This window comes from Papaver somniferum, chromosome 7 (genome assembly GCF_003573695.1).
Source record: "Papaver somniferum cultivar HN1 chromosome 7, ASM357369v1, whole genome shotgun sequence".
NCBI lineage: Eukaryota > Viridiplantae > Streptophyta > Magnoliopsida > Ranunculales > Papaveraceae > Papaver > Papaver somniferum.
Genome location: NC_039364.1, coordinates 111,600,496 through 111,625,697, shown reverse-complemented (window position 1 = coordinate 111,625,697; position 25,202 = coordinate 111,600,496). Strand labels below are relative to the sequence as shown.

At 36.4% G+C, this 25,202-nt stretch overlaps 2 protein-coding genes and 1 non-coding gene across 5 annotated transcripts; 2 read left to right on the top strand and 1 right to left on the bottom strand.

Annotated features, from left to right (window-relative positions):
- The first annotated feature begins 12,270 nt into the window (after positions 1-12,270).
- Positions 12,271-12,342, top strand: TRNAQ-CUG. Its single transcript has one exon. It is a non-coding gene; the product is annotated as a tRNA-Gln (tRNA).
- Positions 12,343-12,409: 67 nt separating this feature from the next.
- On the top strand, positions 12,410-17,276 carry LOC113298143 (RNA polymerase II transcriptional coactivator KELP-like). Of its 3 annotated transcripts, XM_026546829.1 has the most exons (5): positions 12,410-12,793; positions 13,447-13,689; positions 14,319-15,779; positions 15,913-16,018; positions 16,936-17,276. In XM_026546829.1, the coding sequence occupies exons 3-5, from the start codon at positions 15,381-15,383 to the stop codon at positions 17,034-17,036; spliced, it is 606 nt and encodes a 201-aa protein (XP_026402614.1). In that variant the 5' UTR covers positions 12,410-12,793; positions 13,447-13,689; positions 14,319-15,380; the 3' UTR covers positions 17,037-17,276. The 3 variants fall into 3 exon arrangements, with proteins under 3 accessions (XP_026402614.1, XP_026402613.1, XP_026402612.1); XM_026546828.1 differs by lacking the exons at positions 14,319-15,779; positions 15,913-16,018; positions 16,936-17,276 and adding an exon at positions 13,868-14,243 and having other exon boundaries at positions 12,410-12,659; positions 12,699-12,793; XM_026546827.1 differs by lacking the exons at positions 14,319-15,779; positions 15,913-16,018; positions 16,936-17,276 and adding an exon at positions 13,868-14,243.
- Positions 17,277-18,623: 1,347 nt separating this feature from the next.
- Positions 18,624-23,138, bottom strand: LOC113298142 (50S ribosomal protein L13-like). Its single transcript, XM_026546825.1, has 5 exons — positions 22,929-23,138; positions 21,460-21,531; positions 19,604-19,770; positions 19,378-19,489; positions 18,624-19,073 (listed from the first exon to the last, which is right to left on the bottom strand). The coding sequence occupies exons 1-5, from the start codon at positions 22,968-22,970 to the stop codon at positions 18,840-18,842; spliced, it is 627 nt and encodes a 208-aa protein (XP_026402610.1). The 5' UTR covers positions 22,971-23,138; the 3' UTR covers positions 18,624-18,839.
- Between the last annotated feature and the right edge of the window lie 2,064 nt (positions 23,139-25,202).

The following is a 25,202-nucleotide window of genomic DNA, read 5'->3' as shown; positions in this document are numbered from 1 at the left end:
CACTGGAAATAGCCGAGATTGAGGGTTTAATGTAAATGAATCTGAGATAGAAGAGTTGGTGTCTGCAGTGAAGTTGGTACTGAGATTAATGGGTTTATGAAGGAGATACAGATGGATGCTGATGCTGTCAATTAGTGATGGATATATGAAATGGGTCTGAGCTTGGATGAGGAATTGAAGCTCTGCTGCAGGAATGAAGACTATTATTGTTAGAGGTATGCCTAGGTTCTTAACAGGTATGAAGCAGAGAAAGAGGCCTGAAAAATGGCCGGAATACACCTGAAATACAAACAGAACTCTGCCCAAATTTCTCCTCCAGCGAGTCGATCAGACGAGTCCGATGACCAATCCAGCTTGTGGCTCAGTTGAGTCAGTATCCAGTAAGACCGAGTAAGATGCTGACTCGGTGTCTGACTTCCTCTTCACTGACTCGGTTGACTAACAGAGACTCTTACTTTGACAGTTATATGTAACGGTACCGTGATGGAATATTCCATGCACGGAGAAGAAGATTCCAGCTACTGGCAGGGAGTTCTGTGGACGGATTCCGGTGATCCTAATAACTATTCCGGCGACCCAAAATTATATTTTTTTATGTGGATTCTTCTCATGGGTGTGAATACTTAGATTTTGGAAGTTGGATGGAAACTTGGAAGATTTGGAGAATTTGGACTTGAAATTAGAATTAGACTCAAATTGGGAAAGTGGTGTTATTATGGAGTGAGGATTCTATTCCTTGGAGGATTGGAGAACATTGAAGCCTATAAATAAAGGAGTTCTCTACACCTTTTACACACCTTTTACACACACAACACTTGTGTTTTTGCTTGCTTTTCAAAATTCTTCTTTTAGTTATTTGTGTGAACTTCAAAATTCTCCTTTTAATTATTTGTGTGAATTTCAAAAACATGAGTAGCTAATTTTCTTATTGATTGAGGATGAATTCCTAGTTCTTTACATGATTTGAGTTTTTGTTTTAAAATCTACTTTGAAGTTTTTCACATGATTATCGTTTGTTTTTACTAATTGGAATGTTTATACATTCATGGTTGTTTAATAGATTATTTAGAGTGCACGCTGAATTGATTTGTTAACTCAACCTAAATCTAGTATAAGTTAGGGAATACGTAATTGTTCTCGACACTTTACACAAGTAGAAAACACGAGACCTTGTGGAGGAATTCCGTGGAGCAATTGTGTGTGAAAACAACGCTAGAAAGTTGACCAAGTGAACCGAGTCTAACTACTAGTACTAAACCTAAATTCATAAATCTTAATGCGTTCGGGGAATTACATCTTGTAAGCGAACCTCAAGGTGGTTCTTTTGAATAGAATCTGATAACTAAGCGGACCTGTTACTCAGTGATACAAGGGATTTTGGGGTTAGCTAAGCGAACCTGCTATCCTACGGTTGGTGATAATCTGCGACTAATAACATGTAGATGAAAAACATAACTTGATTCATTGTTTTGCAACGAAGAAGGATCCCTGTCTTGTCTCTCTTGTGATATTTCGCAGATCCAAAAACTAAAGGATAGTTATAACAGGACTAGGAAATCTAGTACTCTGTTAGCTCTTCGCTCATACACAGATGAAGTAAGAGATTTTCTCTCATGACTTTAAATAGTACTGTTACTTCCATGCTTCCATTTCTTATTTCTATTTGTATGTGAAGGTTATTGCTGAAGTAGAAGAATCTGTTGATGCTGTTAAGATTGGTGATAAAGGTAAAGGTACTCTTCGCAGGGAAAAATCAACTGGTCCTCCTCCAAAGAAAAGAAAAGTTGGTTCTCCTTATCCTTCAAATGTTCTTCCTAACGAAAGTTCTGAAAGTGATAAGGGTGATGAAGATAACGATGATCTTGCTGCGACTGAAGATTCTCCACCTCTTCTATGGCTAAGCTTTCTGGCCTCTTTTCTGATTCTCTACAAGGGATGGGAGATAGCCAATTCGCAAATACCTGCAAAGCTCTCGCTACCCTTTGTGATGTCCCTTTACTGGATGGTGATAACTCTCTTCACGGAGTTTCTAGATCAGTGATTCCCGACTTCTTGCACTCTCTCAATAGTTTGGTATACTTTTATCTTTTTACTTTTTTATTGTTATAACTCAAAATCTCTTTCCATATTAATATTTTTTATTTCTTTTCGCAGGCTGGAAAAGCTTCTTTTGCTGTTGCCTCAGATCTGGAGAGAAGACGTGAAAATCTTGAAAAGAAAAATCTTCAATTTCGCAAAAAGAATGAAGAATTGGAAGCTGAAGTTAAAAGTCTTCGCGAGAGAAATAGACAATTAGAAATTGATTCTTCCTCGTATAAGAATAAAATTTCTAGTCTTCAACAAGCTAATAATCAGCTTTACGGTATGTTAATTTTCTCTTTTCTCTTTATTCATCCATCCTGTTGTTTTATCTTATTTAAATAATCCTTTTTGCAGACATCTATGGTATTTCTGATGAAGCCACCCTTCTTCGCTCATTCCCTAATGCCTTGGATAATGATACCTTTCTTGAACGTTTTAACAATTCCTTAAATAGCTTTTCAAATGATAGAATTTCATCTCTTTCTCTAAATGAACTTAGATCGAAATTTCGCCTCTTAGAAATTGATCATAGATCCAATTTAGGCTTAGCTAACAGATTTAAGCGTCTCCTTATTGATTCCAAAGAGAAAACCAATTAATTAAGAACGAAAATTAGCGGTCTCATAGATGATAAGGATCGTATCTCTGATCAAGGTTCCAAGGCTTTAGCGAAATTCCAAGAGGCTCTCCTTGAAGTTCAACTTGAGCGAGATGAAGCTAACCGCAAGAATATTGAACTCTGCGAAAGGGAAAATCAAATTCGTTCTCGTCTTCTCATAAGTAGTGAGGATGAATTTTTCTGGGCTGCGAAAATTTTAGATGATGCTAGAAAAGATTTAGGCGTAAATGTTAGTCTCCAAGTTGAACATACAGCCTTGATTAGAGACATGATTTCTGACAGAGAAGGTTGCTAATTGCTCTTCTTTACTAATCTTTTGATTCTTATGAATTTTCATCAAGTTAATAATTGGTTGCCTTTTGTTCGCAGATTCTGAAAATAAATATCGTGAAGAGATTGAAGAACTTGAAGCTGAAAAGAAGGAACTCGCAAAGAATCTTTCTTCTCGCAACGACAAGTATTCTAGATTGAAGAATCAAATCATAATCACTGTTGAGAATTTTAAGAATGACGCTATGCACTTTCGCAACCAAACCATCTAAATGGTTTGTGATGATCATAATATCCCACATTCTGATTATCCTTGTCTTTTAGAAGAAATCCCACAGAATACTCCCAGTTTAATTATCTCTGATAGCGAAGCTGACGATGAAGAGTCTAATAGTGATGGAAGTTCTGATGGTGATAAAGATTCTGACGCAGATGAAGAAGGAAACAAGTCTGGTGAAGATAATGAGAATTAACCAAGAAATAATCTTTATTTATTTCTTTGATTCTTTGTAATACTTGTACACTTATTTCTTCCTTCTGTATATTTGTGTTTCTTTCATTTTGACCTGCGTAAATGAAAACAATTCTTCTTTGCAATACAATTAATCAATATAATTATTAATTCTTGAATTTTTGAGTAAATCTCTCATATGGAGACAAATAACATCCTCTAATTTCACACATTCCCATACTTGCCTCTGTTATTTGAATCCAAATGAGAGATGTCATAAAACTTTTCTTATTGTATAATTTCGCAACTTTTTGCGAAGTGGATTTTGTTTCTTTTCAAAATCTCATTCCTGTGTGGTCGTATTTTTCCTTCCTAATTAAAGGTCTTATTATGCCACCTCTTGTCATTGCGACAAAATCACAGGACGTCCTTGCATTTTCATACAAAAACCCATTGATCTTGTCTTAACTTTTTCTTTTGTATTATGGCCTCTTCAGGAATGTTGCGACAATATGACTGGCCTAAATATTCTTGCGAAAATAAAGCCCCATGACATTGCTGTCTTGCGACGAAATCGCAGGACGTCTTCGCACTTTCATGCGAAAACCCATTGATCTCGTCTTATCCTTTTCTTTTGTATTATTGCCTCTTCAGGATTATTGCACAAATATGACAAGCCTTAATATCCTTGTGAATAAAAAGCCTCATGACATTTGCGTCTTAAGACACTTATCAGCTCCCTAATGGAGGGTGCCGCCCTTATCTCCCCCCTGGTTGCCCCTTCAAGGAGGCGTACTTCTACCATACAAGGTTAGATCCTCTCATCCAGTCTTAACAACAATCAGTTGTTTTCGCAGCCTCTTATCCCTTTTACCTATAGGGCTTATGGTTACGAGACTTCACCCTAAGTGGGTTTTTCTTCTGGCCGAGTGCAGTATAAGCCAAGACTTGTCAAGAATGGCAAGGACGTTTCAAACGCCCCCGGCACCCTTGACTCAACCGTGTACCTCGGCGCCTTGATCAGATTCTGCACTCCTTGGGAGAGTCCTTATTACCTTAGTCGCCCAACCTAAGTCGTATGCTTAAGTTAAGAATCCAAGGTACCTCTCCCTGATGGGCTTCATTGACCCCAAATCTCCATGACTCAGGTTCCGGTGGCGGTGTAGCCTTTCCCTGAGCCATGTAACAGGTACCCCCTAATATGACGTACTTTAGGTCTTACATTTGCCTCTTGCGAAATTTTATTCGCGAACCAGGGTGTACGCCATAAAGGTTTGCCTCTTTCTTTTATGTCATTCTTCTCTGATTATTTCTGTAAAATTCATTATCTCTGTGAGAGTCTCGCAATTCATACTATTGTATCTGAATTTTTCAATCTCAATTTTGTTGTCCAATCAAATGTATTTTGAGAATTTTACTTACTGCGAGATTATCGCAACAACTTAATCATTCATTCATTTCTTGTTTTTATTACTTTTGCCCTCCTCTGCTTCTTTATGATTTTCTGATACTGCTTCCTTGGTAATGGTATGTTCATCCTTTTTATCCTGAGCTAGCATTAATTTTGCAACATCTCTTCTCCTTTCTTTTCGATTGTATCCACCATCAACTTCTCACTTCTTTGTACATCCTTGATTTTGTGTCGCCAGTTTTCCTTCTTGTTTGCTCTTCCTTCGCAAGATTCTATCTCAGTTTCATAACATTTATTTCCTTCAACCCAATCTCCCTTTATGATTCCTACACCATTGGGGTGAGGGAATTTGATGCATTGATGGAAATTTGAAGCTACACCTAAAATCCTATGTAGCCAAGGTCGTCCAATTAATGCATTGTAGGGTGATTCTACATCAACTACACAGAATGAGATTTCAGAAGATATTCCCTTCAATAGAATTTGCATAGTAACCTCCCCTTTAGGCTTGTTAGCAGTACCATTAAAATCATATATCTTATATGTTGAAGGTATAAGATCATCATCTCTTCCACCCATGGTTTTATAAGTATGATAAAATAAGATGTTCACAGAGCTTCCAGTATCGACTAGGATTCTATTGATTTCCCATGAATCTTCAGCTTCATCATCCTTATCTTCTTTTGATTTTGGATTAATTTCTAATTTTATTACCAATGGATTGTCATGCACCTCTTCTCCTTCGGGAATTTCTTCTGCGGTAAAAGAAATGATCTGTTTCTGCCATTCATCTAGTCGCGAAATTTTCGCAATATTCATAACCTCTCTACCATTATTATCTCTTGCGAACACTCTACTTAAAACATTATCATGAAAATCTTCAATTGTCTTATATGAATGTACGATAGAGTGACAGAATATATTTTTAGCTTTTGCACCAATTTCTATGAAGAATGTTTCTTTCTTTTTCATCGTATTCGCTTTGTGATGTTCTGGCGGTGGTGGTAATGGTTGAGATTGTGGATGCCCTACCAGAAAGTCGTTTAGTTTACCTTGATCTATCATTCTCAAAATAATTCTCTTTACATTTCTGCAATCGTTTGTGGTATGTCCATGAAAATGATGATACGAACAAAATTCATGACTTCTGTGATTTGGGGGCGGTTCCGTTCCCATGTTCCATGGTGTTGGTATATTTACCATCAAAATTATAGCTTCCCATATCTTCTCTACACTTGCCTTTAGAGGTGGCATCTTGATTTCTTCCCATACTACTTTATGACTTCCTTGCCCTCTATTAAAGTTTGGTCTTTGACCTCCATAAGTTTCTTGTGGTTGATCGAGTCTTTGAATCTTGTTATTTCCTCCACGACTGTAGAAATTTCTTTCTCTTTCATACTTTTCTTGATCTCGGATCCCCATAGCTACCAATTTCTGCTGATTGTTATTTGTCTCATTTTCTTGTTGTACTTGCGAAGTATTCGCCACTGTATTTATTAGCTTGGGCAATAAGCTTGCATTCGTTGTTTGTGAGCTGGTGTTCGCAACTGGATATGATTCCATTTCATTTTGTTTTTCATCTAAAGCAATGTATTCTTCTTGAAGTTCTCGCAATTCAGTCATTGTAATCGTATTCTTGACTCTGAAAATTTGAACAAACAACAGGTTTGTTGCAAACATAGCATTGATAAATGATAATATGAGATATCTCTCATCTACACGGCCAGCCATTTCGCTACACATATTTCTCCATCTTTTAGTCAAGTGTTTCAAACTTTCGTCAATCCTTTGATTTAATCCAAACACATCTTCTATATCAGGTCGTGAGGAATTATTACTTATATATGCTCCCAAGAATGTGGTCTGCAAATGATTGAAGGAGGTTATTGTATTCTTTGGTAAACCTTCAAACCATTTTAACGCTTCTCCTGTTAAGATGGATGCAAAATATTTTCACAATACCGCATCATGATTTTCCCATTGTAACATGCACCTCACATAAGCTTTAATGTGTTGAATTGCACAAGTTGTTCCATCGAAAATGCTAGTTAATGCGGGCAAATTGCATTTCAGTGGTATTCCTCCTAATTGTACTTCCCTTGTAAATGGAGTTTTCGCAGCTTCTTCTATTGCTTCATCCAATTGTCTTCTACCTACTTCTCCTATGTTATTTAGCATTCCTCTCATTTCTTCTAATTCTTTCAAGATTTGTTTGTTTACACCTGAATGTTGGCCCATTGGTCTCTTTAATTTTGTTTCTCTTCTTTTGCGTTCACGTCTATCTTCTCTTGCGAAATTTCGTATCTCTTCTTCATTATCCTCATCTCGTCTTCTTCTGCGATTCTCTTCCTCATCCCTATCTTGAATTCGCAAATGATGATGTCGTTCATTTTCCCCTCCATAATTTTGTTCATTTCTTATCAACTCAATTCGCTGTCTTTCAGCCATTCTATTCACTCTATCATACTCCTCATTGAGATTATCATTATTCCGGTTTTGTATACGCCTTCTTTCTCGATTGTCATGATTGCTTTGGCGAATTGTCTCCTGAAGCTCTTGCTCTTCCATTTCCGCTCTCAACCTTTCACGTTCGCAGATTAAACGTGCTTGTTCAGCATTATGTCTTTCAATTTCTTCTTCAATTGTCTGTTGATTTCTTTGATTTTCTCTCACGTGTAAAATTCTTCTTCCCTCCTCTTGATTTCCTTCGCCATCTTGGTTATTTTGTCTCTGAATTTGCCCGTTCTCTGAATTTCCTCCAATTTTCCCATCATCAAAAGTTTCATTTTGTGGAATGTAACGATCATCAGTTCTTTCTCTATTTTCGCGATATTCTTCATTAGGATTTGATATTTCTTCATGAATATTGTTTCCAGCATTGATCGTGGGTGAATTTTTCCTCATTTCTCTTCTAGTCGATCTGGAATATGATTTTGTAATACTTCTCGATCTTCTATTCTGCAATCTGATATTCTCCGTCCTTAATTCGTGATTTTTCCTTGTTAGATTCGCACGTTCCTCTGCCTCAGCTCTTCTTTCTTCATGTATTCTTCGTCTCAATGTTTCTAACGCTCCAATTTCCTCATTTCCATGAATTATTCCTTCATCTGCTTCTTGATTTCTTTCTTCCTGTCTATAATTTATATTTTGTTGTTCTTCTTCTATTTCTTCTGCTGAATTTGATCGCCAAGTGTGTACGCTCACTCTGTCATAATCTGTATTCCTTTCTTGAACTAATGTTTGTTGAATTGGCGATTGAATTATATTTTCTCTATTATTTCTCATTCTAGTAGATTCTCCCATCTCACTTCTTTCTCTTCCAGCATTTCTCTTGCTTCTTCTAATAATAGTCGGCTGTTCGGATGTATTTCTTCTTCTAGCCATTTCTTCAATGCTAACAATATTGCAAGAAATTATGAAAAATTCTTAATCAATCACTTTAAATTTTCACAAATCTCAATATCAATTTTTAGTTTTCTCTAGAATAATCTTCAACTCGTCCCTGTTTCTAGCGCCATTATGTAGTTGCAGGAAATCCTACACTACACCCCTCATATGATTTCATTGTTGATCAACTCATTTTTAGGTTTACACTCTTAATTTTATTGATTAATTTTTGAATGTTCTTACAGGAAAGATAAAGAAATCAAGAATGGACTCTGCTCTGAACTTTCTCTCTCCTATTTACTTGTTTCTTACTCAAAAAAGATCTCTCTCTCTTTTTACAACTCGAATGACTATTTATAAGGAAATACATAGTGGATGACAGCTAATCTGTCCTTTATTTTCGGATATGGTTTGCGACATTCTCGCAACTTTACAAATGTTAATTTCGCAAGCTCTCTAATTTTCGCAAGACTATCACATCTTTCTCATGATCCTTGCTGACGTCGTTTCTGAAATTGTTCTGCGACGCTATTGTGCAATACCATTGATAATTTCGCTGAGACATAATTGTTGCGAGATTCTGATCCTACAAGCAACGTGGTGTACTTATTGTTGTGGGTCGTGAATGATGGTTGAATGGACTGACTGGTGGTGCTAGATGCTAGCATGTGATGATGTCAAGGTGGTCATGAACTGGTGACAGTGGAAGCTGTTGTTGGTGGCAAACCAGTGATGTATTTTCTGTTGGTATAGGGATGGTGAGGAAGTGCAGGAGAGGATGAAAAAGATTTGCTCGTGTAAATGTTTTGTAGAAGAGCTTTTGGTCTTGTTTAGATCCAAATTAAAACATTATCGTATATATTTGAATTATATGAACTTTAGAGTTTTTTGTATGTATTTGTCTATATATGAATTGTATGAACTTTAGAATCTTTCATATGTATTTGAATTTCAGAAACTTTTGTATTTCATGGATGGAATGGATCTTCATGTCATTTGTAAATTGTGTATGAAAAGGCGAGGGTACCCAGATATACCTCAAGCTAAAACTTTTCCTACCTATAAGTCCTTTCTCCGAAAGTGATTGTCTATGGACTGAGTCGAGACAATACAACTAATCGGTTCGCACTTCGTGTGATCGTCTATGGATACGAGATCGAGACAATACAACAACGAAGTATGTTTACTTGATACAAAGGTTTGGACTTAAGCAAACACAATAGGATTGCTTATCAAGTAAATATGAATTAACGTTTGTGTAATTTACTTTAATTATAATAAAACAATTATAATGCGGAAAATAAAAGTAAATGACACAACAAGATTTTGTTAACGAGGAAACCGCAAATGCAGAAAAACCCCGGGACCTAGTCCAGAATTGAATATTCTCAGGATTAAGCACTACACAAAATTACACTTAGCTTCGTATAGTTGAGACCAAGTAACTAACCCTATAGTTCACCTGGTTCCGTCTGTATTCCCACGCCTCCGACTTATGAATAAGTCACGTACTTGGAACAATCCTTTCGGTTCGTATTCCAAACAGTAAAGGAACAACAAATCTATTTGGTATCAACTTTATTCAACCAAGTGATATGAGTCGGAAAAAGGCTCTTCCGTTTATCTTAGCATAAACTCCTTCGTCAGGTCCTTAGATCTATATTATATTCAATTACCGAAGTAATCGTTTAAGATTAATCCAACAAAACCTTTAATCCGAAGAATCGTGTTGATGCCGATCTACTCAATTAATCAATCCAATCTACCACAAGGATAAACCGATTATTAATTGGATTCTCTTTTACCCAAACAAGTATTGTGCATACCAAAGATTATAAAACCCAAGTCAGATCTTCAATATCTTCTTTGTATTCAAATCTTCTTAAATCTTCAATAAAAACCCGCACACAATCATTTGAATCTCTTGTGATCAATCACGCACAGAACGGAGTTTGTTAACAATGGATTATCACAAGATCGTCTTTAGAACTCACAACAGTCTAAAGATCCCTGTAGAAACTCTGAACTAATTTGAGTGAATCTTATATCAGAAGAGAAGATTCTCAAGAATAAACAAACTAGGTGCAATCATATTTCAACCACCGTTAGTCAATCAAATCAATCGAAAACAAAAGATAAACCGCAATTATCTAGTTTCCCACCAACGGTACACGCTAGAACTTCTCAATCCCAAAGAAGACTTTAAAACGAGCGGCCGTAAAAGATTTCGCCTATATATGTTACTCTCCTCTCCGAATAGGCGGCTACACCAGTAACAACAACAAAAGAGGAAGTTTTTTGTTACGAAGGATTAGTTTGTTAGAAAGGCAAACTTCAAGTATTTATAGACAAGGAAGTTTGGACACCAAGGAATTTACAAAACCGAAAATATTCTCAAGATATTCATTAAAGCACAAATTCGGTTTCCATAATTCCTGGAAACGCTTTGTCCAAAAATAATGATCGAAATCTCTCAGAAAATCTAATTAGTAAATGCATATTACTAATTCTGGAATTTCCCTACAAAATGAAATTAATAACCTTAATTAAAAGATTCTTAACTTACTTATGTTTCGATCCTGGGATTCTCTTCCCTTATTCGTTAAGGAATATCTTTGAACAATTAAAGAAATAAACACTCATAGCACGTGTTCAAAGTTTGTCGACATCTTTACTTTGTAAGTTCTCTTTCACACTTACAACCTTGAAACCGATTTGCCACACTTCCAAATAAGTTTAGAATTGGTTCATCTGACTTTCAAGAACTATGTGATTGATCAAACCAACATTCAATAACAATCATGGGTTTAACGGTTCTACCAAAATAAGTTTCGGTTCTACCTCCATGTGAGTACTGTGCATAGTCACACTAGCTTTCCAAAAATTCGGTTGACTAGGTACTAGGATCGGTTCCCCACATATATATGGTATCTAACTTATATGTGTTGCACATGTCCATAGGATCGGTTCCCCTTTGCCTAAAAATGTGTTGCACATGTCCATAGGATCGGTTCCCCTTTCTGCTATAAACTTTGTTGCACCCATACAAGGATTGGTTCCCCTTGATGTACTGCACCCCTTACAAGGATCGTTTCCCCTTTCCTTTTAATTGGTCAGACAACAAACACGATCATACCACAGGTGATTACTTAAGATTGGTTTTACTAATAAAAGTTCTACCAATACATAAGTCAGGCCTTTGTGAATAGTTCTACCAAGAACACAACAAGTTGTGAGCAGTTATACTCAATCGCGCATATTGGTCGTTCATAAGATATGCAATGAATAACAAAACCAATAACACATGGCAATTTCCTTTTCGGTCCACAAACAAGTTTATGAACTTACTTCCTTAGAACACATGTAAACATTGTTCCCTAGGATGAAATCCTCACCTCATACCCATACATAATCACAATCGCATTCAAATGATTATGACGATGTCTTATCTACAAAGTTTAATGGTTAAGCAATAAACCTCGTATTGTATTCCTTAATACTATGTCTATCTAGAGTTCAAATATGCTTTGCAGTTATGTTTTCAATATGCACGACTTGAAAGATACGTTAGGGAATGAAACAGTTCAAGTCAAATATCACTAACCTCAAGTGGAAGGATGATTGTTGTCGTTGTAGCTCCTTGCTTCTTCACATCGTCAAGTCTTCCAATACTTGTAACGTCTCATATCCTAATAATTTCAAGCTAACTTATACGAAGTTGACTCTAGCACATAATCAAGCGAATCTTAACATGAGTTTTGTTTCACTAAAATATGACAACCAAACTTGACATACCAACGCTTGATGGGTTCAACCGAGGAATGCTCTAACAGTGTAAAGGTGAAATGATAAATAGAAATTGTTGATTACATTATAGAGCTCTTAGATAGCGAAAAAATAAACGTAAATATAAGAGGCATTATGCAGTGGTTTTGAAAAAAGATAGAGGCAAACCTCTATGTAGAACCCTCTACCTAAATACAAACCAGTAACAAGTAAAATGGTTGAACAAAAAAGCAATACCGCAGGATGATCCACTATGCAACAAATGGTTCTATGGTCTAGTGGTCAGGACATTGGACTCTGAATCCAGTAACCCGAGTTCAAGTCTCGGTAGAACCTGCTTTTTTTAATTTTGTACTTTTAAAATCTCATTTTCTATTTCGAATTTCTAATCCACAGAAAATTATAAAACAAACAAAAAAAAGTTTTTATCCGGTTACTATTTCCTCCGAGAACAAGCGAGAGAAGAAGTTGTTCATTTGTTTCCTGTAATGGCAACTCTTCTTCTCCAAATTTCGTCTCAAATAATCTACTCTCAAAGTCAAAACCTCAATTGCAGAATCACTAACAGAAGATATTTATGTGTTCCACTGACCACCAGTAAGACACCACCAATTAACAACCCTCAAAAACTTATCCCATTTTGTTCTCCTTCATCTTCTTCTTCTTCTTCTTCTTCTTCTTCTTCTTCTTCTTCTTCTTCTTCTTCTTCTTCTTTTTCTTCAGCTTCTTTAGTCGAAGAAGATAAGCCCGAACCTTCCACTGAAGACTTTGAGAAGCTTCCTTTCAGGTTAGTTGTATTTAGCTTTGCTTGCCTCTTGCTGCCTTTTCTTTTCTTAGTTAAGTAATTGATTCTGTAGATTTCTTCTTGAGCTCTCTTTGGGTAAATAATTGTCCCTTCCATATTCTTAGAGTGCAATATTTTCTTGAATTCATGGCGTTTTCCCTCTAGGACAATGTTCGGACTTGGCTCGGAGTCATCTTACATGATCAATATTCAGTAGATTATTATCCTCTTAAGTCTAAAAAGAAATCAATTGTAAAACCAGTACTGTGTACTCCGGAGAAAGTTTAAATTAAACAGTATCAGGAATTTTAATGAAAAGACCAGTAGTCTGACATGAATTTAGGAGCCTCACTTAATAAATCAGTAGAGATTTGACATATGTAACATATTGTGAAATCCTTCAGTAAGGCCTGTAAAAAGGATGACCAACATTTTGATGGAAACCAGTTATTTATGAGGTGTAAAAGTCACGAAAAGCTTAGTTTGGTGTCATTTGCTTAACGTCCAATGTACATTGCTTATACAAACCTAGATATAACCTTTCTTTGAAGATGAGTCTAATTTTGCAGGACTTGTTTGAGTGAGATTGTGGTATTCGCAGGGTATCTTGATTAGTTAAACTTAAATACTAATCCTTGTAAAGACATTGTTTCTAGGGGGTGTAAGGCGTGTGGGAGGGAAGAAGTTGAGAAGGGTTGTAATGGTGAAGGAAGGGTTCAAGGTGGGATAGCAACAGTCCCTGGCTTTGGTTGGTGGCCTATTAAAGCTTACAGGCCCTGCCCTGGATTTGTTGCATCTGGTGGAAGATATAGACGACGTGGGAAAAGCATGGATGAGGTTGCGTGGGGAAGGACAGAAAGGGAAATTTCCGTCAAAATCACAGACGAGGCTCGATCAAGGTAACAGATTCTTACACTTCTTACTGCGGTATGCAAGTAATTTGGTACACATCTACTGCTCTATTAGAGTGATCCCTAATTTTTCCCAGCCTTAGTAGATAAGTTAGCTCAAACTTCAGTTTTGACCAGTCCACTTGGTTCATTACATTCTTTCTTTTTCTATGTCTTCATTTCCTAGCTCATTCGCTAGCGGGATTATACAAATTCATAGGTGTGTTGTGCATCTCTCCCATGAACCATGGATGTACTTTTCACTTACTTCCCTAATGCTGCGGATTCCGATTTTCGGCGTTGTTCAGTCTCTGGTGCAAATGGAATGGAAAAAATCTTCATTTGTATGAAATTGAATACTTCATGTAGTTTGTCAAAATGATCCGGAGTGTTTCTCGGAATTTCCGTAGCTACTTGAAGTATAAGAAGATTTTGAAACTTGTCTACATGAAAGTACATTATCTAATGTTTCCATGGATCTTAATCTTCCTTTTTAAAACTCATAACTCTGATTTGTATACCATTTTGATGATCATTTACCATTATGTTTCCAGCAAAAAGTATCCCAGTTTACTCCAACCACTATTTCGGCTTTATTTTTTCATTTTTTTAACTTGTATGAAGTTGAACTCATGCAGCACCAAAAAGCAAAATCCCAAAAAATTCAAAGGGTAAGGACTCAAAGCACAGAAACCTCGTGGCAACGTCTCATCCAAACAAAGCACAGAGTAAATAGCTCACTGTTCGACAACCCTAAATGATGCAGCAATGAGCTCAAGGGTCACATCCCATCTCATTTGAAACAATACTTCTGTTCAAGCCTTCATCAGTTCTTTCCTTCTCTTTTCTTGAAAGGTATAGTTGTTTGTACTTCCTCTTGAAAATATTGGGAACATATAGTTGGGGAAATTGTATAATCTTTGAACAAAATTACCGCAGAAGAAAATATATGATCAGTTTTATTGTTATTCTTTCAACATCCAAACTTGTCAATTAAGAAGTTGTTTTGCTTGATTGATTGTTTAGAAATGCTGACATAGTTATGGTTATAGAACTGGCATCTGTAATGGCATTTTCTTGTTTTTATCCAACTCAAAAGAGTTATTACTGCAAAATTTATTTAGTCTTGACAGGTGTTTTTAGCTGCAATAACGTTTCCCTCTAATCACCGGAGTCTCCAATGATGTCTGACCAAACAATGTAAACAAACAATTAAAGAAATGGGAAAAGTGGATTTATCTGTCTAACCATCATCATGTGTCAAAAGGCTGGTTGAACACTAAATACAATATCTATCATTGGTAAAGTTAGTAGTAGCCTTTTTAGGCTTCTTGGATAGTTTGGCATGTAACTCAACTTACTGGTCCAGTATTGCCAGCATTGTGGAGATGTAGATGTGAATTAAGTTGTCAAAACATTCAGCTGTAAAGAGAGTGGGCGGTGGCATCAGCTCAGTGTGCTGAACACAGAGCGTAAATACTGCGGCAGTCGTTTATGCAGCCTGTAGCTCTTTCAAAGAGCATCGACCTTGTATATTCCGTGTCAGGATGCGCGCACCGCACACACAGTGCAAGCGCCGCTTTCCAAGCCCATTACTTGGTAGAAAACAATGAACGATATAAAAGGAGGAAATGCTCTCTTATTTCCGTCGAGTGAAAATACTGGTTTTTGGTTGTTCCTGTTCAACCTAAAGAGAGAAAATGGAAGCAGAAATTTGTAGTAAAATCAAAGAAACAGTGATTGAGATTTTGAAGAGCGCAGACATGGATGGGATGACTGAATATAAAGTAAGAAATATTGCTTCACAGAAACTCGGTGGTATGAATCTCTCACTTCCTGAACCCAAACAATTCGTTAGAAATGTCCTTGAAGCTTTTCTACTCTCTACGGTGGAAGAAGAAAAACCAATATCAGTATCAGAAGCAGCAACAACAGCAACGGTAGAAGAAGTAGAAGAAGAACCACCACTACCATCACCATTGCCAGAGGAAATTGCTGAAGAAAAAGTAGAAGAAAAAGAAAAAGAAGAAGTAGTGGAAACCAAACCTGAGATTGGTAATAAAGATACAGACGAATATGGTGATGTTATCATTTGCAGGGTATGAGAAATTAAACCCTAGTCTTAAACCCTATAAAAGATTTGCAAGGATAGAAACTTTTAATTTTTTTTGACTTTGCCCTAGATTTGATTATTTATTTATTGCTATTGTTAATTGGTTTTTATAATCGCAGCTTTCGGAGAAAAGAAGGGTTACAGTTCAAGATTTTAAAGGGAAAACTCTGGTTTCCATTAGAGAATACTATCAGAAAGATGGGAAGCATTTTCCTTCTTCTAAAGGTAATATATACTGTTTTCACATTTTTGTTCTAATACCTTTGTTGATTTATGTTCTGAAAATCTAGGGTCTTACTTTGTTAAGAGTTTATCATCATTGACTACACTTCCTTCAAAATAATTTTAAGTGAGGAGTTAAGCTATAATATTGTCAAGCTTATAGTTACATGATTACACAAGTGATAAAGTTTCTGTTGGCTCTACTGTTAGTAATTCAGATAGCATTTCAATATTCATACTTAATTGCTCTCAAGTAAATGTGCTATTGATAACTGAAACTTAATCCGTGGAGTTTAGTCGGGTTACTGTCTTGTCCACAGGTAAGTTGATCGACTTAGGACGGTTATTCTGCAATTTTGATACCATATAATGCCTTTGCACTCTTGCTGCCTGAAGTCCCCTACTCAATTAACTGAACCCTTGGGGTATAAAGGGATTGGCCTTCCCCATCAGTTCTTTCGGGAGAGATGGCCTGGTATTCCTTCAGTCCTATAGCGGCTGTGAGTTGCCTACTGTAGTCAGTGGAAAGCAAGCAATCCTGGAGTGGATGCTCGGCTGGGTAGAATTTTTATGCTCACGACTCTATTTTCTCGATTTGGACACATGCCTCGTCCTGTAATTCTGGCGGCTGGTTAGGACTCCAGCTGACTGGAAATTGGATATCTTGTTCTTTATCCGCCTAGGGAATGAATTTGTTCTGCAAATTTCACTATATTAGGGAGATAATAACTTCAAAAGTTTTGAAGTAGCATAACCATCTGATTCGCCTAGAGAACGAATTAGCTCTGCAGATTTCCCATGATTGTACTTATAAGCATTTTACTTGTTCTCCCTCCCTCCCTGCCTGACACCTACAGACACAGATGTGCACATATCTATTGTTCTAGTGCTGAATCCTACGTTCTTCTGTTGTATCTCAGGAATCAGTTTATCGAATGAACAATGGTCAGCCTTCAGAACAGCTGTGCCCGCAATAGAAGAAGCCATCAAGACAATGGAACTAAGGTTGGGTGAGGTGTAATACTCTTTTTGTCTCTAGACTTTGATTAATGTTCTTTAGGGTCCTATATAGTAACATTCTTGACTTTTTTGTAAAAAGATAAATCGATTGCAATGTTCTTGAGCTGTATTGTTGGTAAAATTTTGGAAGGAGATGAATTTGGATACAAACTTCTTTATCTTTCTTTTGACGCCTTTACGGTGATGTACTGTGCATTTGTTAGCGCTGCTTTTTGTGTTAAATATGCGTTCAGCTTTATGATATTCTGAAGTATGTCCCAAAGTAAATACCACCTTTGAAGATTTAGAATGCGTGATCACTATCTTAACCTCTACCCAGTATAATTACAACCAGGGAACATTTTTCTATCATTATGGATGTTAAAATGCGTTGTAGGCTACATTTTTCAGCAGGATGATGTAATTGATGAAATGATCATTACCAGAATCCTAAAATTAGATCTCTTTTTTTCAGCAGGCTTACTGAAAAAAATTAAATGAAAAAAACCATCTATAGTTCGCAAACTAAGCATCTCTTCATTTTTGGTTGTTTGAAAGTGGTCAGCCTGTTAAATGTAGGTCAGCACCTCCATTGCTCAGTGGTCAGTCTCTGGCTTTCATGTTGGCAGTCACATTTTAGTTCTTGCGACAGTTTCTAGCTTTTATATTGGCGAGTTCGATATCTAGTTACAGCGTGCCAGGTTTCTCAACTTTTCAAATGTTCATCAAATCGGCAAGTTTGGGATATGCTGGGTAATATGGAAGAGTGTTATCACGAAAAATGAGAAACAGGAATCACGATCTTATGTTCAGATACACAAACTGGGAGAATGCTTTGAATCTGCTACCGGTTCCTTGTAGTTTGTGGCTTTAATTATCGTCTTGTAAATTCATTCTCAAAGGATTTGTGATGAGTGGAATGCTGTAGGCCCAGTATAAGTAAATTGTGGCTAGTGACTCCATGGGATCAGCATACCTTCGTGTATCACCCTTTAATTTTAATATGATAAAATTAAAAATGAAATAGAGAATACGAGAAGAATGTAAACATCCAAAAGCTGAACGTAGAACATAATTATTGCTTCTCTCCCAATGACTCAACACCTGATCGGTATATTCTTCAAAACTTAAACTTTACCCTGCTGAAAGATCAAGAATTCCGTTCTTTCCAAAAAGGCCCAGACTGCAGCATAATTCTAAGCCGAAGTAGCAATATAGGATACAGGAGTTAGTTTTGCAAGCCCAAATCAAGGGACAAATGGGTTTTGCACCCCTAAAATCCCAAAAGCATGCATCCGCATCTCAGACTCTTCTTGCTCGTTGAGGTTGAAGGGCAACGGAATTTTATTTTTGATGCGTAAAAGAATTTTTATTATAATAATCTTTTTATTTTGTCGCGTACTTATTTTTCTTGCACCCCTCCGTAGAAATCATGGCTTCGCCCCTGTTTGCAAATTAGTGATGATCCAGCCCTCCCTCAAGAGAAATCCTAGGTCCATCCCTGCATAGGTAAATCGTGTGGAACCTATGTGAAAATCGCCAAATCACCATCAGCACTCAGTAGTAGCAGATAAGAATAGAGATCGAAAATCCAAGGCTACTACAGGGGTTAGGCCCATCATAATTAAAGGACTAAATGATAACTCTTGGTATTGGTGTTTGCAGAATTATAAAAGTTTTTAACAAAAGAAGCTTCCATCCATGAGAATAAGGTTTCAGTAGAAAGAACTCGTTCTTATTTTGGTAGCTAAAGAAACTCAAATAACCACGGAGATTTTGATTCGCAAGTGCAACATTTAGAAGTACCGCCCCCAATCCAGCAGACTCATGAAGTGATTCCAGTTTTAGCGTCTTCTTCCTTTTTCTTTCTCCTTGCACTTTTAGAAGTATCACCCTTTTCTTCTTGTTGCTCAGCCTTCTTTTGAGCTCGAACCATGGCTCGCCTTATGCGTGGACGTAATTCCCTTACTTGACGTGGAGGCATCTCAAAGTGTTCAATTGGTCGGTCACCGAAGGGGTGTTCACTTCCAGCAAATATCCTAAGTTTGAGATCCCTATCCTGCATTGGTGAAAACAAACCACAAAGTTACATGAGCTCGGATATCAGACTAAATCTTGTTACTAGATTAGTTGCATGGTTTTTCATCACTATAACAACTAGACCCAAGCTCAATAATAAAGTCATTTACTTTAGTAGCTGAATACTTGAATCAGTGCTAAAGTAAACTACTTTCTGACAACGATTACAATAGATTTACCTCTGATCCATAACATAATATAATGTAAATAAATGAACTCAGAATCAACAAAAAACTAATTATACGTTCTGGGGAAAAATGCAGATTTGAAGCTACGCCACTTACATCACGTAATTTGTTGCGAGGAAGCATACGCATGACTGCGCTTCGAATGACTTCTGTAGGATCTTTGACTAGTTGATCCTTCAAACTCCTTTCCTTGAGGTGGCCAACATACCTATAAGCTAATTAAAGTTAGCTCGAGCCAAGTATAAACTACCAAGAAGCACCAACACCATCCCATCCATAAGAAAAAACCATCAAATTGACAACCACGAAATTTGATACTTGCCCAGTATGCCAGCGGTAAAATTTATCAGTTAGTTTCCTCCCAGTAACAGCAATATCTTTGGCATTTACAACAATGCAAATATCTCCATCTTCACGATTAGGTGTGTATGTTGGCTTATCCTTGCCTTGAATTACAGTAGATATTTGAGAAGCCAACCTCCCGAGGACCTATTACAAGGTAGCTAATGTTATTTCCAAATCTAATTCCAGGACAATACTAAAAGAGAAGTAAAATAAGAACACCAACACAGAACCGACGGTACAAGGTAGTGATCCGATACGGCAATACTAATACTATCGACTGATTGCTTGACAGCACTTGCGAATAACACCACTTTGAGTATATAAGTTTTATGGATTCACAAGCTAGATAAAATTGCATGGAAGGGTTTTCTTAATTTATGATTTTAGGTCAACTTCTATTTTCTCGTCGCATTTTCATGATTAGTCTCCATTGTCCTGAAACCAATACTAATTAAGAGGGAGGGATAAAACTTGGAACGCTATCAGAGTCACGAGCCCTACCATATAAATATATTATTGATTCTGAGTCTTTCTAATACTCTTTCTGTGATCCTCTGGCATACAACTAACACCAGTGGGTTTGTCATCCACTCCAATATATACTACCCTAGTCGTAACTCGATATTGCATCCTTGAGACACGTTCATGAACATCATCTATATATACCTTGATCACTTATGTTTTCATCGCAAATGCTTACTTTGATAGACCAAAAATGGGTCCACTGAATAAACTTAATTGGAATACTATAAGTAAATACATTACTATGCATATGTTCTAACTATCGAAAATAGTATCGTTCATGCAAAACAGAACACATAACATTTATCCATATATGCCGTACGAAAAAGAATCAACAGTGCCAAAGTAAGCTTGAATTTAGTCTAAAGGTACTTGTTATATAATTTATTTAAACCATCAATCATTAGTTGTTGTCTGCACTGAATAAAACACCAAGGTCTTCTAACTAGCAATTAAAAATATCCGGGCTCATTATTTACTATTTAGACTGTTTTAAAATACCATCCATCCAAACATCAACTGTGCCTAAAAAGTCTAATTAATTTCAGATACTGGTGGTGTCATTGATCTAAAACAGAAGCCACAAGACCACTCAGTGATGAAGTAGTATTCAAGAAGAAAGTATCATCAATGTTTGTGATTTATATTAGGCGAAAGCATCAGTGAAGAGTGTCCATCAGATTTGTTTGTGATTCTAACTAAACGAATTTATTTGAGAAAGTCTATTTCTAATTGTAAACCCGTAACTGAAAAATGGTACCGATCAACCTGTTTACATGCCCTATTAGATGTAATATTATACAGGCAAAACAGGCCCATCCAAAATGGAACACCTACAGCTTTATACAAAACAAAACTAACAAAATGGAGTTGTTTACGAAAAAATCCTCATTTTACTGATGAAACAATAACAGATCAAAAGTCATCGTCGTTATCAGGAGAAAATATGTTACCACATTCTAGGTTTAACAAGATTCGGACTTTAAGACCTGGCAATTGTGCCAACAACTGAATAGATACCATTTATGAAGCAATAATATATATAGAGAGAGAGAGAGCGGGAGGGCAAGATTCAAACATTTTATCTTAAGTTCAGCCATGCATATAGCATTACCAAAAAAAAACAACATTCAGATCCATACTAACCGCTACCAAATTAACCAGAGAAACAGAAACCGCGTCATTACCCTTTTTCACCAAATTGATTGGCCAGAGTCAAAATAATAAGGTCTACAACAATCATCTTTGCCAAAACCCAAAAGATTAAAGGTGTGTGGTGCATAAGAAAGAAAAGAGAAGAATAATTCCAACCTGGCCTTTTGCGTCAAATACTCGCCACCGAATACCTTCGGTGTTGATACGCTTTATACCTGCAACCGCTCTCTGCATAACACAGAAGAAAGACAATATAGTTTAATTTTTTTAAGTGTAAGAAAAACTTGAAAAGCAGTCAACCAAACCTGTACGTTAGAAAATATCTTCAAAAATGGAACTCAAAGATTGTAGTAGTAAAGTGTTAGTTTAGCCGCAAAGAACATCGATGATTACTAGGTGAATAGATGATTACCCCTGCCTTATGTACTCCATTACTTCTTTTAAACTTAATAGTGCTACGATAATAAAAAAAAAATAATAAAAAAAACTCTTGAAATTAATCGAATTAAAAACTTGGTCATCACTCATCACAATAGCTCAAACTGAAAAGCTTATTACCATTCATGGCATCTCTACCAAACTAAAGTGAGCTTCCATTTGTTTATATTATCCACAAAACTCGGTCATTACCTTCAAGTAAGAGAAAACCATAGTTCATGGTATCACATCTCATCACCTAAAAGTACGACTACAAGAAAGGTGGAAATTACAATTTCAAAGATAAAAATTCAGAAAGCGAAAATTGGGCTCGCATACATAAGATTTCAGAAAGAAAGAAAAATTTGAAGAACTCGGCAAGCAAAAAGCTAATTCCAATTAGGGTGTGGAATTGACCCATGTGGAGGTGGTCCTTAGTTCTTACCAATGTGAAACTAAAGGACATCACCAAGTAAATACGCCGGACATGCAATCATATAGTTTTTCTAAAGTGAAGTTATTATCTGTCTACCCATGAATAAAACTATCCACATTGTAACCACTAAGAAACTAAAGCCTTTTGTATAAATAATTCAAAATCCTTAGATTTTCAAGTTACAAAGACCTCTCCAATACACTCACCTAAATTTCCTATCATATGGTTGGCGATCCAAACTAACATATCTTCAGAGAATCATTAGAGTATAACCCTTATGGAGTATCCTTTACCACGTCAACCATGTTTCCCTCCAAAATAAAAAAATAAGAAAACCAAGAATGACGAATCCCTCAGCTTCAAATTCTAGAATAACATCCACTACAAAAGAGACCTTAGTTAATCAAGTTCGAGAACTATCTTGAATATGATAATCATGGCCTAACATACATAAATTAGCAATCCCTCAATATATATGAACAACATATAACCCAAACATCATATCAAGGACTACTTTATACGTAGCCAGAGAGCTTAAATATTAAAAAAAAAAAAAACAATCTTATTTCTGGAAGAAGCATTCGGTCGAACAGGTTATCTGCAGCCTTTCCTAGAAAACTAAATGCTAAAGAGCCCACTACACAAAGCAAACAAGATTTTGACATCGATTAACCAAACAGAATCTCAATCAAAATCTAAATGGTAATATGAGAGAAATAAATTCGATCAATAAACCCTAATGAAATGCAAAGAATGGAGAACGAAAACTTGCCTTCAAATTTCCACTAAAAGTGACAGCACCTGGAGTAGCCATATCTCTCAGACAATATACGATCTAGGTTTTTTTTTTTTGGACCTTTTGACTGTTTGCAAGGGAGAAATGATTAACAAGGACACCGATTGTTCAGAGATTCCATTCGGAGTTGATCACAGAAAGAGAGAGACTTGCTAAGTTCGAAGATGGAACACAAAACCTTGTAGAAAACCCCTCGAGTAAAAAGGTCAAGAAAGAGCACGTGTAAATCACGTGGATAAGATAGTTTAACCTAGATCTGAGTGTGATTCAGATGTACTGTTCTAGTTCCGTGGCCGCCCCGCTTGATGGCATTTACGAAATCTTTCTTCAGCACGCTTCCACTCCAAATCGGACTCCGCTTGAGAAACAAGTTTACAATTATTTTATTTCATTTTTATTTTATTTTTGATAGAAAAAGCAATATATTAACTAAGCAATATAATACATCAGATCTACAATATCATTTTTATCAAAAACATTAGAAATAATGTTTTCTTTATGCATTTGTTGTTGTAAATGCTTTGACATATGTTGTAGTCTTCTGATTCTTGCTTCTTTGGCTACTGAGTCTACAACTGCATTGTGGATCCTGTTGATGAATCTTACCTTAGCCTGGGGTAATTTTCCTAGATATTGTATAGTTTCTTCTATGGTATTCTCTGTTGTCCAAGATATATCTGATTCTTTTTTGTTGATCGAATCCGCTAGCACTTTACAATCTGTAACTATGAAGACGCTAGAAAGAAGATTGTCTTTTAGCCAAGAAAGCGCTTTTAGGAGAGCTTTTGCTTCATCATGCAAAACCGATGAAGCGCAGTCAGAGCCTGCGGATAGATGCATAAAGGCTTCTTGGTCGACCGAATACAAGATGAAAGTATATCCCATGAATAAATCTTCTTTATTGAAAGAAGCATCTGAGAAAATTATCCAATCTGCGTTTAGATTATTCCAATAATGTTTAGGCAAACTCTTTTCTTGATAAACTTTGTTTTTTCCTTGAGTATTCTCTGGAAATGAATGGATGAACTTCTTGATTTGTTGAATCAAAGAAATTGGTTATGGAATGGTTTTCCTAAACACCACTTCACATCTATATTTCCAAATAAACCAAAGGATTGTCGCAATCTGCACACAATGTTGAGATAATCCTGGATCTGTTAGCCAACTTTCCACCCACTTGCTAATGGATCTTCCGTCAATTTGAGAATTAACGACATCCATAGATCAACCAAACCAAATCGATCTAGCAAAGTGACACTTCCTGAAAAGGTGATCTTCATTTCCTGACGCTTGAGTATTACATAAGTGGCACTCATCTGAGATTTCAGCGTTGTGAGCTGCTAGTCTGCTAGTTGTTGGAAACGCTCTTTGAACTAGTTTCCAAATAAATAGTCTAATATGTGGGATTGCTTGTATCTTCCATAATTTATTCCAAGGAAACTCAATAATTTCTTTGTTATCTGTGTCTTGACTGATGATGAAATTATAGATATTTTTAGCTGTGAACTTCCCGGAGCTATGATGTTTCCATCTGATTCTGTCCGTCTTCTCCTTATTTGGAGTAATCGCTAAGATTTTTTCCTTTATTTCTGCCGAGGATAAATCATCTATCTTCCTATGTCCCAATATCCTTCTGGATTTAGAAGCTCTTGAACTTTTTGTGGTAAATGGTCTAAAATGTTGCTTGGTTTGTCTATTCTGTCTGTATTAGGAATCCACCTGTCATCCCAAATCTTCGTATTAGCTCCATTTTTCACTTGCCAAACAAAATTTCCTCTTATAATATTTAGACCTTTTTGGATGCTTGTCCATATCCAAGAGAGCTCATAGTTTCTTGTTGGTTCGAAAGGGTTTGAATCTTGGTAATATTTTGCTTCCAACAGCTTCACCCACAACTGATCTTTTTCTGTTATTACTCTGCTTGCAAGCTTCGTTAGAAGGGCAATATTAAAATTATGAGGATTTTTAATTCCCAAACCTCCCTTAGATTTCGGTTTACACATGCCTGGCCACGCCTTTATGTACCCTCCTTTCCCTTTAGACTTATCTTTTTTCCACTAAAAATCCCTTTGAATTTTGTCTAATTTGTCTAAAGTCTCTTTAGGGAGGGATAACATTTGAATCCGATAAGTCGGGTAAGCTTGTAGTATAGATTTAATTAGGATTGTTCTGCCCGCTTGAGATAAAAGTTTCGCTTTCCAACCTTGTAAGGTATTATAATATCTTTGGAGCAGTGGTTCGAAATTTTCT